Source organism: Dioscorea cayenensis, chromosome 4, assembly GCF_009730915.1.
Source record: "Dioscorea cayenensis subsp. rotundata cultivar TDr96_F1 chromosome 4, TDr96_F1_v2_PseudoChromosome.rev07_lg8_w22 25.fasta, whole genome shotgun sequence".
NCBI lineage: Eukaryota > Viridiplantae > Streptophyta > Magnoliopsida > Dioscoreales > Dioscoreaceae > Dioscorea > Dioscorea cayenensis.
Genome location: NC_052474.1, coordinates 21,930,661 through 21,942,070, shown reverse-complemented (window position 1 = coordinate 21,942,070; position 11,410 = coordinate 21,930,661). Strand labels below are relative to the sequence as shown.

At 33.0% G+C, this 11,410-nt stretch overlaps 1 protein-coding gene across 1 annotated transcript; it reads left to right on the top strand.

Annotated features, from left to right (window-relative positions):
- Window positions 1-5,839: 5,839 nt before the first annotated feature.
- On the top strand, window positions 5,840-11,263 carry LOC120259041 (kinesin-like protein KIN-14N). Its single transcript, XM_039266574.1, is given in 17 exon segments — window positions 5,840-5,972; window positions 6,106-6,251; window positions 6,363-6,472; window positions 6,548-6,667; window positions 6,746-6,949; window positions 7,680-7,889; window positions 7,969-8,043; window positions 8,211-8,357; window positions 8,436-8,492; window positions 8,494-8,578; window positions 8,665-8,774; window positions 9,059-9,220; window positions 9,314-9,516; window positions 10,245-10,326; window positions 10,432-10,536; window positions 10,636-10,740; window positions 10,839-11,263. Coding segments are annotated over 16 exon segments (2,028 nt in total). The 5' UTR covers window positions 5,840-5,972; window positions 6,106-6,178; the 3' UTR covers window positions 11,019-11,263.
- Window positions 11,264-11,410: the final 147 nt, after the last annotated feature.

The following is an 11,410-nucleotide window of genomic DNA, read 5'->3' as shown; positions in this document are numbered from 1 at the left end:
GTTGAGCTTTTCTTGGAGAGTGTCTTCAAGAATATTCTTCTTGTTGGTTCCTGCTGCACAGATGAATCAAGAGTTTAGGAAAATTCAAACTTTAACTTCAAGTCTTATAAACTATAAATTGTTTTCTATAGTGGTGTGCATTCAATTAACTCAATTAAAATCCAAAACTGAACTGAGAAAAGGATAAGAATATTGAAAAAATTTCATTGAACACAAACCTGTGACAGATGAAACAGAAGGCTTGGTGTAAAATTGATGATGATGATGGTGATGGTGATGGTGATGATCCATGTTGTGTTTAGGCCTGAATAGCTGCTGAGATTGAGATAGCCTTGAATAAGGAGGATGAGGAGTGTTACTTGTGCTAGTATCTTTCTCACTAGTGTTTGAGCTTAATGATGTTACAGTACTAGTGCTTGAACTTCTAAAGCTTTCAGTGCTTTGACTGCTTGTTACTGATAAACTATCATCAAAGTTACTCTGATTTCTCTCTGATTTCACTTCTTCTATTCCCTTCACTTGTTTTTTTAGTTGCAAAATCTTTGGGATTGCATGATCAATCAGTATTATGTTGCTGTCTAATCTCTTCAAACAATTCTCACTCTCCCTCTTCAACCTCCTGCAAAAGACCATTTTTAATCTTTGAAACTCAAACAAAAACATTTTTTTCTTTTTCATTTCAGAAAATCAAACTGAAGCATCCCAATGCAATCCAAAGATCAAAACTTGCAAGTAAATTAAATATATGTGTATATATATATATATATATAGACACAAACCTGTCAAGAATGACCCAGTTAGCTTGATGTTCTTCAGCAGAATCAGCAACAGTGCAAAACAGAGGCTGTGGAATGAGCTTCACCAGTATCTGAACATGCTTTACATTGTTCTGTGAACACAACTCATTCATCATCTCTGCACATTTCTCATTCACTCTTCCAATCTCAATGAGCTCCTGCATTGAACTCTCCTTATTATTACTACCACTACTACCAACTCCATTCCCAATTGCCCCACTTCTTAAACAAAGCTAAACAACAACAACAACAACAACAACAACAACAAACAAACAAAGAAAATAAAAAATCAAATCAAGAACAAAATGAAGAAGAAATTAACAGATAAGCAGAAAGAAAGAAAAGGAAATACATGAGAAGAAGTGAGGAAGAACAGTGGACTGGTTATTGAGAGAAGACAAGGAAACAAGAGCTAAGAGAATGAGTGTGTCCTGTGGTTGAACAACATTTCTGACAGCCCATTCAAGTGCATGGCCTATGATTTCTTTAGTCCCTTCCACTGCAACAAGCACCACTGCTTTCTCCTCAACTTCTTCCTCTTCTTCTCTTTTCCTCCATTTCTTCATCTCTGTTTTCTTTTGCTTTTGATTTTGGTTTCACAAAATGAAGTAGTACTAGTATGAGAAGAGAAGAAACAAATTAAAGGAGTTGTTGTGATGATGTGAATGAATGACATGAATTATTTGATTTATTGCATTTGTTTGGTTTGGTGTTGGAATTGGAAGAGTTCTTTGAATGCTTGAGAATGTTACATTGGGCAGGCTTTTGTGAGCTGCTGGCTTGGTCACATTCTTTAGACTATGTTGAGGAAAATCAAACATTAATTTAAGTGTATTTGTTTGTAATGTGTATATATTTTGTTTATAGATTAATGGAAGAGGTCAACCAATTGTAGTATTGAATGGAGGTTGACTGTCACATTGGTGCAGTGTTAGAATCTCTGAGCCGTTTTTTATTTTATTTTATTTTCATAAAGGCAACAATTACCGTAAAAAAAATAAATAAATATCGAGAAAAAAATATTGTTCATTCTACAAAGAACCTATATAAACATTAGCAAACAGTATTGATGAACAATATTGGACCCATAATGTATGGTTCTGTGAGAGTAAGATTTTAAACACTCGCTTTCTTGTGTGTTTTATGGTGAATTATCACTAAACTATTAGTAGTTTTTTTTTTTTCTATGAGCTGAGTTTTGTTAAATTTAACTAAAAAAATTTATGTGTAATTTTTATCAAAATAACCACTGATATCATTAAAAGTTTTATATGATTTTTATTAAAAAAAAAATAGGTGATCTTAAAAGTCATTACTCAAACTAAATTCAAATTATATTAACTTGTTGTCCAGATTTTATTATAGTCAAAATTACTTTGGTAAACCATGCTGGCAGTATTTAACTTAGTTTTCAGCATATTGGAATTATCTCCCTTTTTTTCCTTGATTTTAATTTTTTTTTCATATATAAATTTGTGTGTTACATGTTTTAATTTTTCTTTGCTCAATATGTTAATTATTTCTTACATTTGGATTAGTAGATGAGATAATCCTATTGAAGTTGAATACCTTCTAAACTTTTGAATTTTAATTAAAAGTACTTGTTTGCCAATATTAATATTTGTTTAAAAAAATATATTAAGTGTAGTTATTCAACTAATTATAAAGCTTGATTAGTTAAATCATTAATTTGTGAAGAAAGATTCATTCAACTATTTTTCCTTGAGTACATTACACATATTAAACATTAATATTTTCTTTTATAGATAACCATTACAATAAACAACTTATGTTATTGTTTTTGAGTGGTATTAATTGAGTAATAAAAAAAATTATTTAAATTTTCCTCTTAGAATTTTTCTCGAGCTAAATTAAAGTTGTTCTCCAAGCAACTATATTATTTATTTATATGCTTCATTAAATAAATTATATATATATATATAAGAAACCAATTGTAAAACATTTGTCCGGCCATGCAAGTGCTTTTCATATACCTTTTCAATGTGTTTGGATTTTACAAAAAACAATAAATAATAAAATAGAAAAATGATTAAAACAAATTGAGGAAAATTCATTGAATAAGTTTCTTCGGATATTCCACCAAACACATGAGAACATTGTCTTTGTTCTTATTTTTAATTTTTCTAACTCTAGTATTTTACCATCAATCCAAACATACCTTGAGAGCAAAATGTTATCTTATGTTTGGTTATATGAATGTGAATGGTTTTTTTTGTTTATTTTCCATCATTTTCATTTTTGACAGTAGGTGATAAGTGCCTTTCAATTGTACCAGTTACAATTGCTTATCGATCGATTTTTTAAGAACTTATTAGCTTGGACAAATGTTATATGAGGCAATAAAAATTTACCATGTACATGTCTAAAAAATTTACATGAATTATATTGAGCTAATAATTCTCTCTATTATAAAAACGATACAACTCTTCTGGCAGGGATTCACCCAGGAGCATTGTATGAACAATATTATAAATAATACTATAAATATAGAGTTTAAACTCACATGTACTCATGTTGTCAAGTGTTTTTGTCATTGGACTAAGCAAGTATTCGCTTCTCTTTCTTTCATTTTGTACTCGTTTTAATTAATATTTTTCTCATTTTCCATCGTTTTAAATGGATTGACGGGTCTGTTTGTAATGAAAAAACTTTCCCATATATATATATATATACATATCCTTGTTAAAATATCTTCTTCATTGTAAGTGAGTGTTATAATAATAACAATAATTTTTGTATTTTAATAATTTTTGTATGTCTTTGAATTCGATATATGGGCATATTCCATGGCCACTAATATTCAATGCGGTTATTTTTCATTTACAAATATATCATTACAAATTAGTCACCATTAATATTATTTTAAACTCAATGGAATGTTTTTTTTAATATATGCATCATTTATTTTGACAAATAGTAAATTCAATAGTAATTATCAATGGTGATTATTAATAATGTTATCAACAGTATTATAAACAGTGAAAATAGGATAAACAGTGAAAAAAAAGGATAAACAATGCTATAAAACAATTGTAAAGTACAAAGTAAAGATATACGATACTCTCATCTTAACCATTTGATCGTTATCTGCAATAGTAATACAATGAATCACAAGTGCTCAAGTTAATTTGTACAGTACAACACTCAGGGCACTATTCTTTGGTAATGTTGTCCAATCTCTCTTCGCCTTGTTCTTTGTGTTTCTATTTTGATTTCCTTCACTTATTTTTGTCTTTTCTGTGAACTATTTGCGAATGTCGCGAAAGAATGAATATAAACACATGAATGTATATTTACATATGTATGTATTTATCTTTGTATGTATGTATCAATGTATGTGTTAAAAATTTGCACTAAACTAAACTAATCAAACATTAACATTGATCAATATTTTTAAATAAATATTAGGTTGGTATTAAGCATCTTGTTTTACTTGGTTAATACTCCTCTTGATGAAATTTTTTTTCTCCAATTAAAATTCAAAAATTTATTTTCTTATTAATGAAATATAGTATTAACTTTTTTGGCACAAAAATTTATTTTATCCAACTACCATCTAACAAAGACATTATAGGATTAATTAAGCACAATATATATAATTTATCTGTATTAAAATAAACATTTATATCTAATTTTAATATTTTATAATGACTTGTCCAAACCGAAACTATTTAATTTATAGTAACTTAAAAAATAATTAAAATTAGGTTATCAAATGATTAATTTTTTAATTGAATTAATAAAGTTAATAACTTTCCTTACAATTTACTATAATTGCAAACATGATCCGATTTGGGCCCGCTTTTATTGTTTAATCACACTCTAAGACATATCATTACAGCCGTCCATATCTCCTCGAGATCAGTACCATACTCGAGATAACATCACAACCGTCAGTTATGCCTCGAGATTAGATCCTTAACCTTACCTTAAAATCTCACCTTTTAAATAAAGAAATGGGGGTAAATTTCACCTAACTCCCTAAATATTACTATAATTGCAAATTGCCCCTCAAGGCAAATAATCACACATAACCCCCGGAGGTTCATGTTAATTAAAGTAACCACTAAATCTAATTAACACAATTTTCACAGTATAAATTTTTGTGTATCCTAAAAATACAAAATTTTGCTTCATATCAATCTATATAAAAATTAATAATATTAGTTTCATTTTTAATATATACTGAATATCTTTATTAATATTTAGGGAAAAATAAAATGAAATTTTGGATATAAAATAAAGAAGGAAAGATAATTTTAGAAGCAACCCTATATATTTTGAAAAATTAAGTAAAAATGGGAAGAATATATAAAAATGGGAAATATCAGGGGGTTGTATGTAACGTTTTGAAAAAAATGAAACATTATAACCAGTAAAGCTTGGATTTCAAATTTCCAAAGCCCGCTCGTCTTCTTGTCCACAGTTTGAAGATCAAGAACTCGGTTTGAAACCCTAACCCTAACCCTAACCCTAATTCGCGAAGGTGGAGGAATTCGAGGAGAGGGAGCTTCGATTTGCCCCAATTTGCGCTGGATTTGGTTCTCCGGATTCAATTTATCGCGTTCATTCCTTCCTTGGATCGCACTCCAAGGTCCCACCCACCACCCTAACCGACAGCTTCACTCCTCCAAACCCTTACCTTCGACCTAATTCGAAGCTTTTTCTCCTTTTGTAGAATCCCTGTGGGAGATGTCCTCAAGGAATCAGAACAAGCCTCCACGAAGCCCTTCAAATGTAAGGTTTGATCTTTCTGCTCCCCTTTCTTCTCCGGATTTAGGGTTTTGATCTCTTAGGGTTTTAATTTTCACCGTTTGTTTCTGTGTTTTGGATCTTTGATGTTGGTTTTTGGGTGGGTGATTGATTGAATGGGTGTAGAAGAAGGAAAATGTATTAGATGAGGCCCCGCTGGATAAGCGAAGGAAGATCGTGATAGGGAAGATGGTGGCACCGTCGACGAATCTCCGTAGTCGCTCTGTCCTTTCTACTGTCAATGCTGGGCCTAATCTAGGGCATGGAGCAGATCAAAAGGCTGCTGCTGTTGCGGGATCGGATGGCGGAAGCAGCGGAGGTGGGATTGAGTTCAATTCGCGGGAGGATGTGGAGAGGCTCTTGAGTGAGAAGATGAAAGGAAAGAACAAGAATGACTATAAGGTGGTTTGCCTAACTTGTTGTGTGTGTGTGTGTGTGTGTGTGTTTTTAAAAACATTGTTTTTTGTTTTGGTAAATTAAAGCTCAGTTTCAGTGTGTTGACGGGTTTTCCGTGGTGGAATTTGGGGGTTTTTCAGGGAAGAGTGAACAGATGATAGAGTACATTAGAAAGCTGAGGACTTGCATCAAGTGGTTTATGGATCTTGAGGATGGGCATTTGTCTGAGCTGGAGAAGCTGCGGGGTACTGTGGAATTTCAAGAGAAGAGGGCACACCGAACTCGGTAAATTCTGGTTTTCCTACTTGAAGGGTCTGAAAAATTGGTTTTTGTTTCTGTTTTGAAAGATATTGTTTGTGGATTTCACTGATTTGTTTGTTGATAATGCTTTTCTAGAGACTCAGATGAGGAAAAGAGAGGAGGAACTAAATATGACTGTTGAACAGCTTGAGACGAAGTTGGCTTCTTCACTGGAGAGCTTTCAGAAGGAGGAAGCCCTCAAATTGGTTGGTTATTTGTCTGTTTTTCTATATGGTAAGATCTCGTAAATCTGTTGTTCTGATTGATTTTGAAGAATTTAGGCTGCACTCAAGTCATATGAGAAAGAAGCTGAAGCAAGAGTTGCTTCTGAGGCTTCACGTGCTGCCCTATCTGAGGATCTTGAAAGAGCTAACCATGAGGCAAAACGCAGCAATGACCAGGTAACTTCTTGCATAACATGATTGCTTTTGTGGATAGAATGGGGCATCATTGGAACTTATTCCAAAGTGTCATATCAGATTAAAATGTTGCAAGAGACCAACAAAAGATTGCAAGAGTATAACACCAGCTTGCAGCAGTACAATAGTAATCTTCAGTCTGATGCAGTAAAAAATGGTGAGACAATCTCAAAGTTACAGAAGGAAAAGAATGCTATGATGGACTCCCTGACTTCTTTAAGGGATCACTCCAACTCACTCAAGAATCAGTTGGATTCATCTAGGGTGAGCTTGCTTGATTTTTTTGTTACCTTGCTTGCCACAAAATGACATGCCATATAGAACTGGACATCTATTACCTCTTTATATTATACAAAATTCTATGTTCGCTATGCTTTTATGTTGAATGATAGTGCAACTTCTGTATATCTTCCTGGATGTTCACTCTAAACCTAAAACTCAGACTGATTGATATACATGGACAGCTGTTTGAGTTTCTGCTATTGCTATTTATTTTTGTCTTCATTGGTTATATTCTGCTACAATGTACTTATCGGATCTTTTGTTTTCCACTATTACTGTTTTCCATTTCCCTTATTGGATTGTCTTTTCATTTATCTGAGCTTTGCATCAAAATGATCTGAATGCAATGATGTTTGGAGTTTCTTATTATCTCAATACTCATCTAATCCATGATGAATTAGCGGTTGAATGACACCTTTTCATGAATTTTCTCATTTTAGGGGTTTGACAAATTTTTATAGTCATAAGATGAATAATCTTGATTCCAAGTTAAAGTCAGTAAGAGTTCGAAAAATGAACTTAAGGATTGATTAGTCTAGTTCTGTCAACTTAAAGATTATGTCTGAAATCTATTCTTTGTGTCGGTTTGTATTTTATCTGTGTAAATTTTTTGGAGAATCTGCAGAACTTTTGAATGATTTCATGTTTTTGAACTTGAAGAAGCAACTCCTTTTTTTTGTATATCATGTACTGATGATGTGTCTTTTCTCAGACTTCTCTTCAAGATGCTCTGAAACAGAAAGAAGACTTAAAGAAGGAGGTCTATTTCCTTAGAAGTGAATTGCAACAGGTGAGAGATGACCGTGAGAATCAATTGGCACAGGTGCAGACCTTGACTTCTGAGATTGCTAACTATAAAGAGCTGACTGGAAAATCTTCTAAAGAACTGGACAACATTATGGCAAAAACCAATGCCCTTGAGGTTTGTTGCCTTGTGCTGTAATTCTTGACACTTCCATTTACAAACTAATATGGCTTGACAATTGTGTCATTATTTTCAGGAAACTTGCTCATCACAGAGAGTGCAGATTCAGTCATTGCAGCATCAACTTGCAGCTGCAAATGAAAAGTTGAAGGTTATTATGGATTCATATCTTCTCTGATTTGTATTTTAAGTTTTATGAAACAAAAATAAAAAATAAAAAATAAAAAAACAACCTTCTATTGTAGAAGACTACATGTTTTCTTTTGGAGTTTTATTTTAACAATATTACTGCTTCACTTAAACCTTCTTCATTTTCAGATGGCCGATTTAACAGCAAGTGAGACGATGTCTGAGTATTTACAGCAAAAGAGAACTCTTAATGATCTGCAGATTCGTGTTGCTGAACAAGAATTACAGATTTTGGAAGCAGAAAAACTACGGAAAAAGCTACACAACACTATTTTGGTATGAGTCATATATATTATATTGGCACATGACTAAGAAGGATGGTGGATATTCTCAACATGCTTCTTCATTTTACAGGAACTAAAAGGCAACATCAGGGTATTTTGCAGAGTGCGACCCCTTCTGCCTGAAAAGGGAATCTAACACCACAGAAGGAGCAATTGTGTCTTATCCAACATCTACTGAATTTCTTGGACGGGGCATTGACTTGATGCATCATGGTAGATCTGGAGCATGTTTAATAGCATACTCTATTAGAATTGTAACACACTTATGCCAAAAATCTGTTTTTTGTCATTACAAACAGCTCAGACGTATTCATTCACATTTGATAAAGTATTCAATCATGAAGCTTCACAAGATGATGTGTTTGTTGAAATCTCACAACTGGTGCAGAGTGCACTTGATGGATATAAGGTGGTTTACTTTGTGTTTTGTTATGAATTGTTTTGCTTATTATTCATAAAGTGTGAAACAAGTGAACTCCTGCTTTTGTATGTCTGGTAGATTTGGCATTATGTCTGCTTTGTTAACAGGTGAAGCAAAGTAGTGGAGATATCTCAATCAAGGAATAAAATAATGTCCAACTGCTTTTGCTCTGCTTATCCATTTTTTTCATCCTATTAAAATTCTGCGCCAGTTTAGATATGTGTGTTTCCATGTTTCTAGGAAAAAGTTTAACTTTTTGATAAAAATGACAGGTTTGCATTTTTGCATACGGGCAAACTGGTTCTGGTAAAACTTATACTATGATGGGTAGGCCAGAAGCTGACGAAGAAAAAGGGCTTATACCAAGATCCTTGGAGCAAATTTTTCAAACCAGTCAAGCTCTGCAATGTCAGGGTTGGAAGTACAAGATGCAGGTATGCTTTAGTTCTTTAGGGCCTCTACATCTTGTAGTATCATTTTTAGCATCTATGAGGAAATATTAAAAATTGTCATCTAACCATGTGCAGGCATCAATGCTGGAAATATATAATGAGACTATCCGGGATTTGCTATCCCCTGTACGTCCAGGCAGCAATTTTGATGCCAATGTGAAACAATATGCCATTAAACATGATTTAAATGGTAACACACATGTTTCTGACCTTACAATCATAGATGTCTGCAGCATTAATGAGGTTTCATTCCTCCTCCAGCAGGCTGCACAGAGCAGGTAGTTATTTTAGTACTTAAGAAAAAGCACAAAATTGTCCTTTTTTATTTGGCAGATTTAATATAATATGGTTCCAATGCTTCTTATGATCATGCTACTTAACTATTTGGTTCTCTTTGATTCTGAGTTTTTGCTGATTTTTCTATAAGGTGCTTTGGCATTTTACACAACTGTTCTCATTTTTGTGCGTTACATTTTACATGTCACTGTTATGAGCTCAGCCGTTGTTTTTTTGTCAATTCCACATCGTGTCATTAAATGTTGCTTTATATTGTTTTTCAATTGTTTAGCTTGCTAAAACTGTGTCCTAGAATTGATTGTAATAATGGAGGATTTGATTCTATTTTTATCCTGTGCCCTTTCAACTGTTGTTACAGTTATTTGAAACTTACATCCGAATTTACTATTTTTTAAATAAAAAGTGATTCATAATGCTGTTGGATTGCTTATCCCTAAACTGTTGGTTTGCTGATGTTAGGTTCTGTAAAACTCATTTGAGGCTTGAGCCTAGTTGTTTGTTCCCTGAAATATGTTGCCATTAAAATCTTGACCTAAAACATTGATTCATGTGTCTGACTGAAGATGTTTGTATTTTGCTCTTCATTTTTTGATGTTTTAGTAGTTGAAAATTATGATAAAATGTAGAGTCCCTTAATTATTTTATTAATTTTTATTATTATTTGTATGAAAGTTGGAAACTAATCCTTAGTTACAATTTGAATTGTCAGATCTGTTGGTCGAACACAAATGAATGAGCAATCGTCAAGAAGCCACTTTGTCTTCACTCTACGAATATCTGGGGTCAATGAGGTGTCTGAATTTTACCTATTGTGGTCTTTCTTGTTTTTCTTTCTTTCATTTATTTTTTTTAAAGGTTCACTGATGACTATATTTTAATGGGTTATTGATCTCCAGAGCACAGAACAACAGGTTCAAGGAATACTCAATTTAATTGATCTTGCCGGTAGTGAGCGACTTGCCAAGAGTGGCTCTACTGGAGATCGCTTAAAGGAAACTCAAGTAATAACCTCTCCTAACTGTAAAAATTTACACTAAGAGTTCCTCAAGTTCTCATCATGGACTATAAAGTTTACTTGCATTTTATGGCAATGATTGCAGGCAATTAATAAAAGTTTATCAGCCTTGAGTGATGTAATCTTCTCAATTGCAAAGAAAGAAGATCATGTGCCTTTCAGGAATTCCAAGCTTACATATCTGCTTCAGGTGAGCTCAGTTTTTGAATTTTCTATTCCCGGTTTAAATACTAAGTAACACATTCAACATTCTGATCAACTTCATTGTTTTGTGACACAAAAAAAAAGCCTTGTCTTGGAGGAGATTCAAAGACATTGATGTTTGTAAACATATCTCCTGAGTCAACCTCAGCTCAGGAGTCAATCTGCTCGCTTCGTTTCGCAGCCAGGGTCAATTCATGCGAGATTGGAATCCCTCGACGACAGACTCAGACGCGCACGTCTGACTCTCGTCTGAGCTATGGCTGAGATTTTGGTATCTGATTTACCACAACTTTGACTTGTTTGTTCTTAGCATATTTAACAACTTCCGACTTATAACATTGCCTCGATGCAATTTGTATCGGAAGGAAAAATGAAAATGAAAAATGAAAATCATGTTGTCTGTCGAATTTGTATCAGTGAGCTTCTGTGTCTGTATCTCATTCCTTATTTGAAGAGAGTAATTTGTGTATTACACTTGAATACCTTTATAAGATCAACTATTCCTGTTTAGATTCATATAGCTCTATGTCTATAAAGACATGGATTGATAAAATGTGGTTACTAATTGAGCTATGTTGTAATGGGACATACCTCCCACTGCTCTTTATTATATCCAGGTTATGTAAACATGATATATATATATATATATATATATA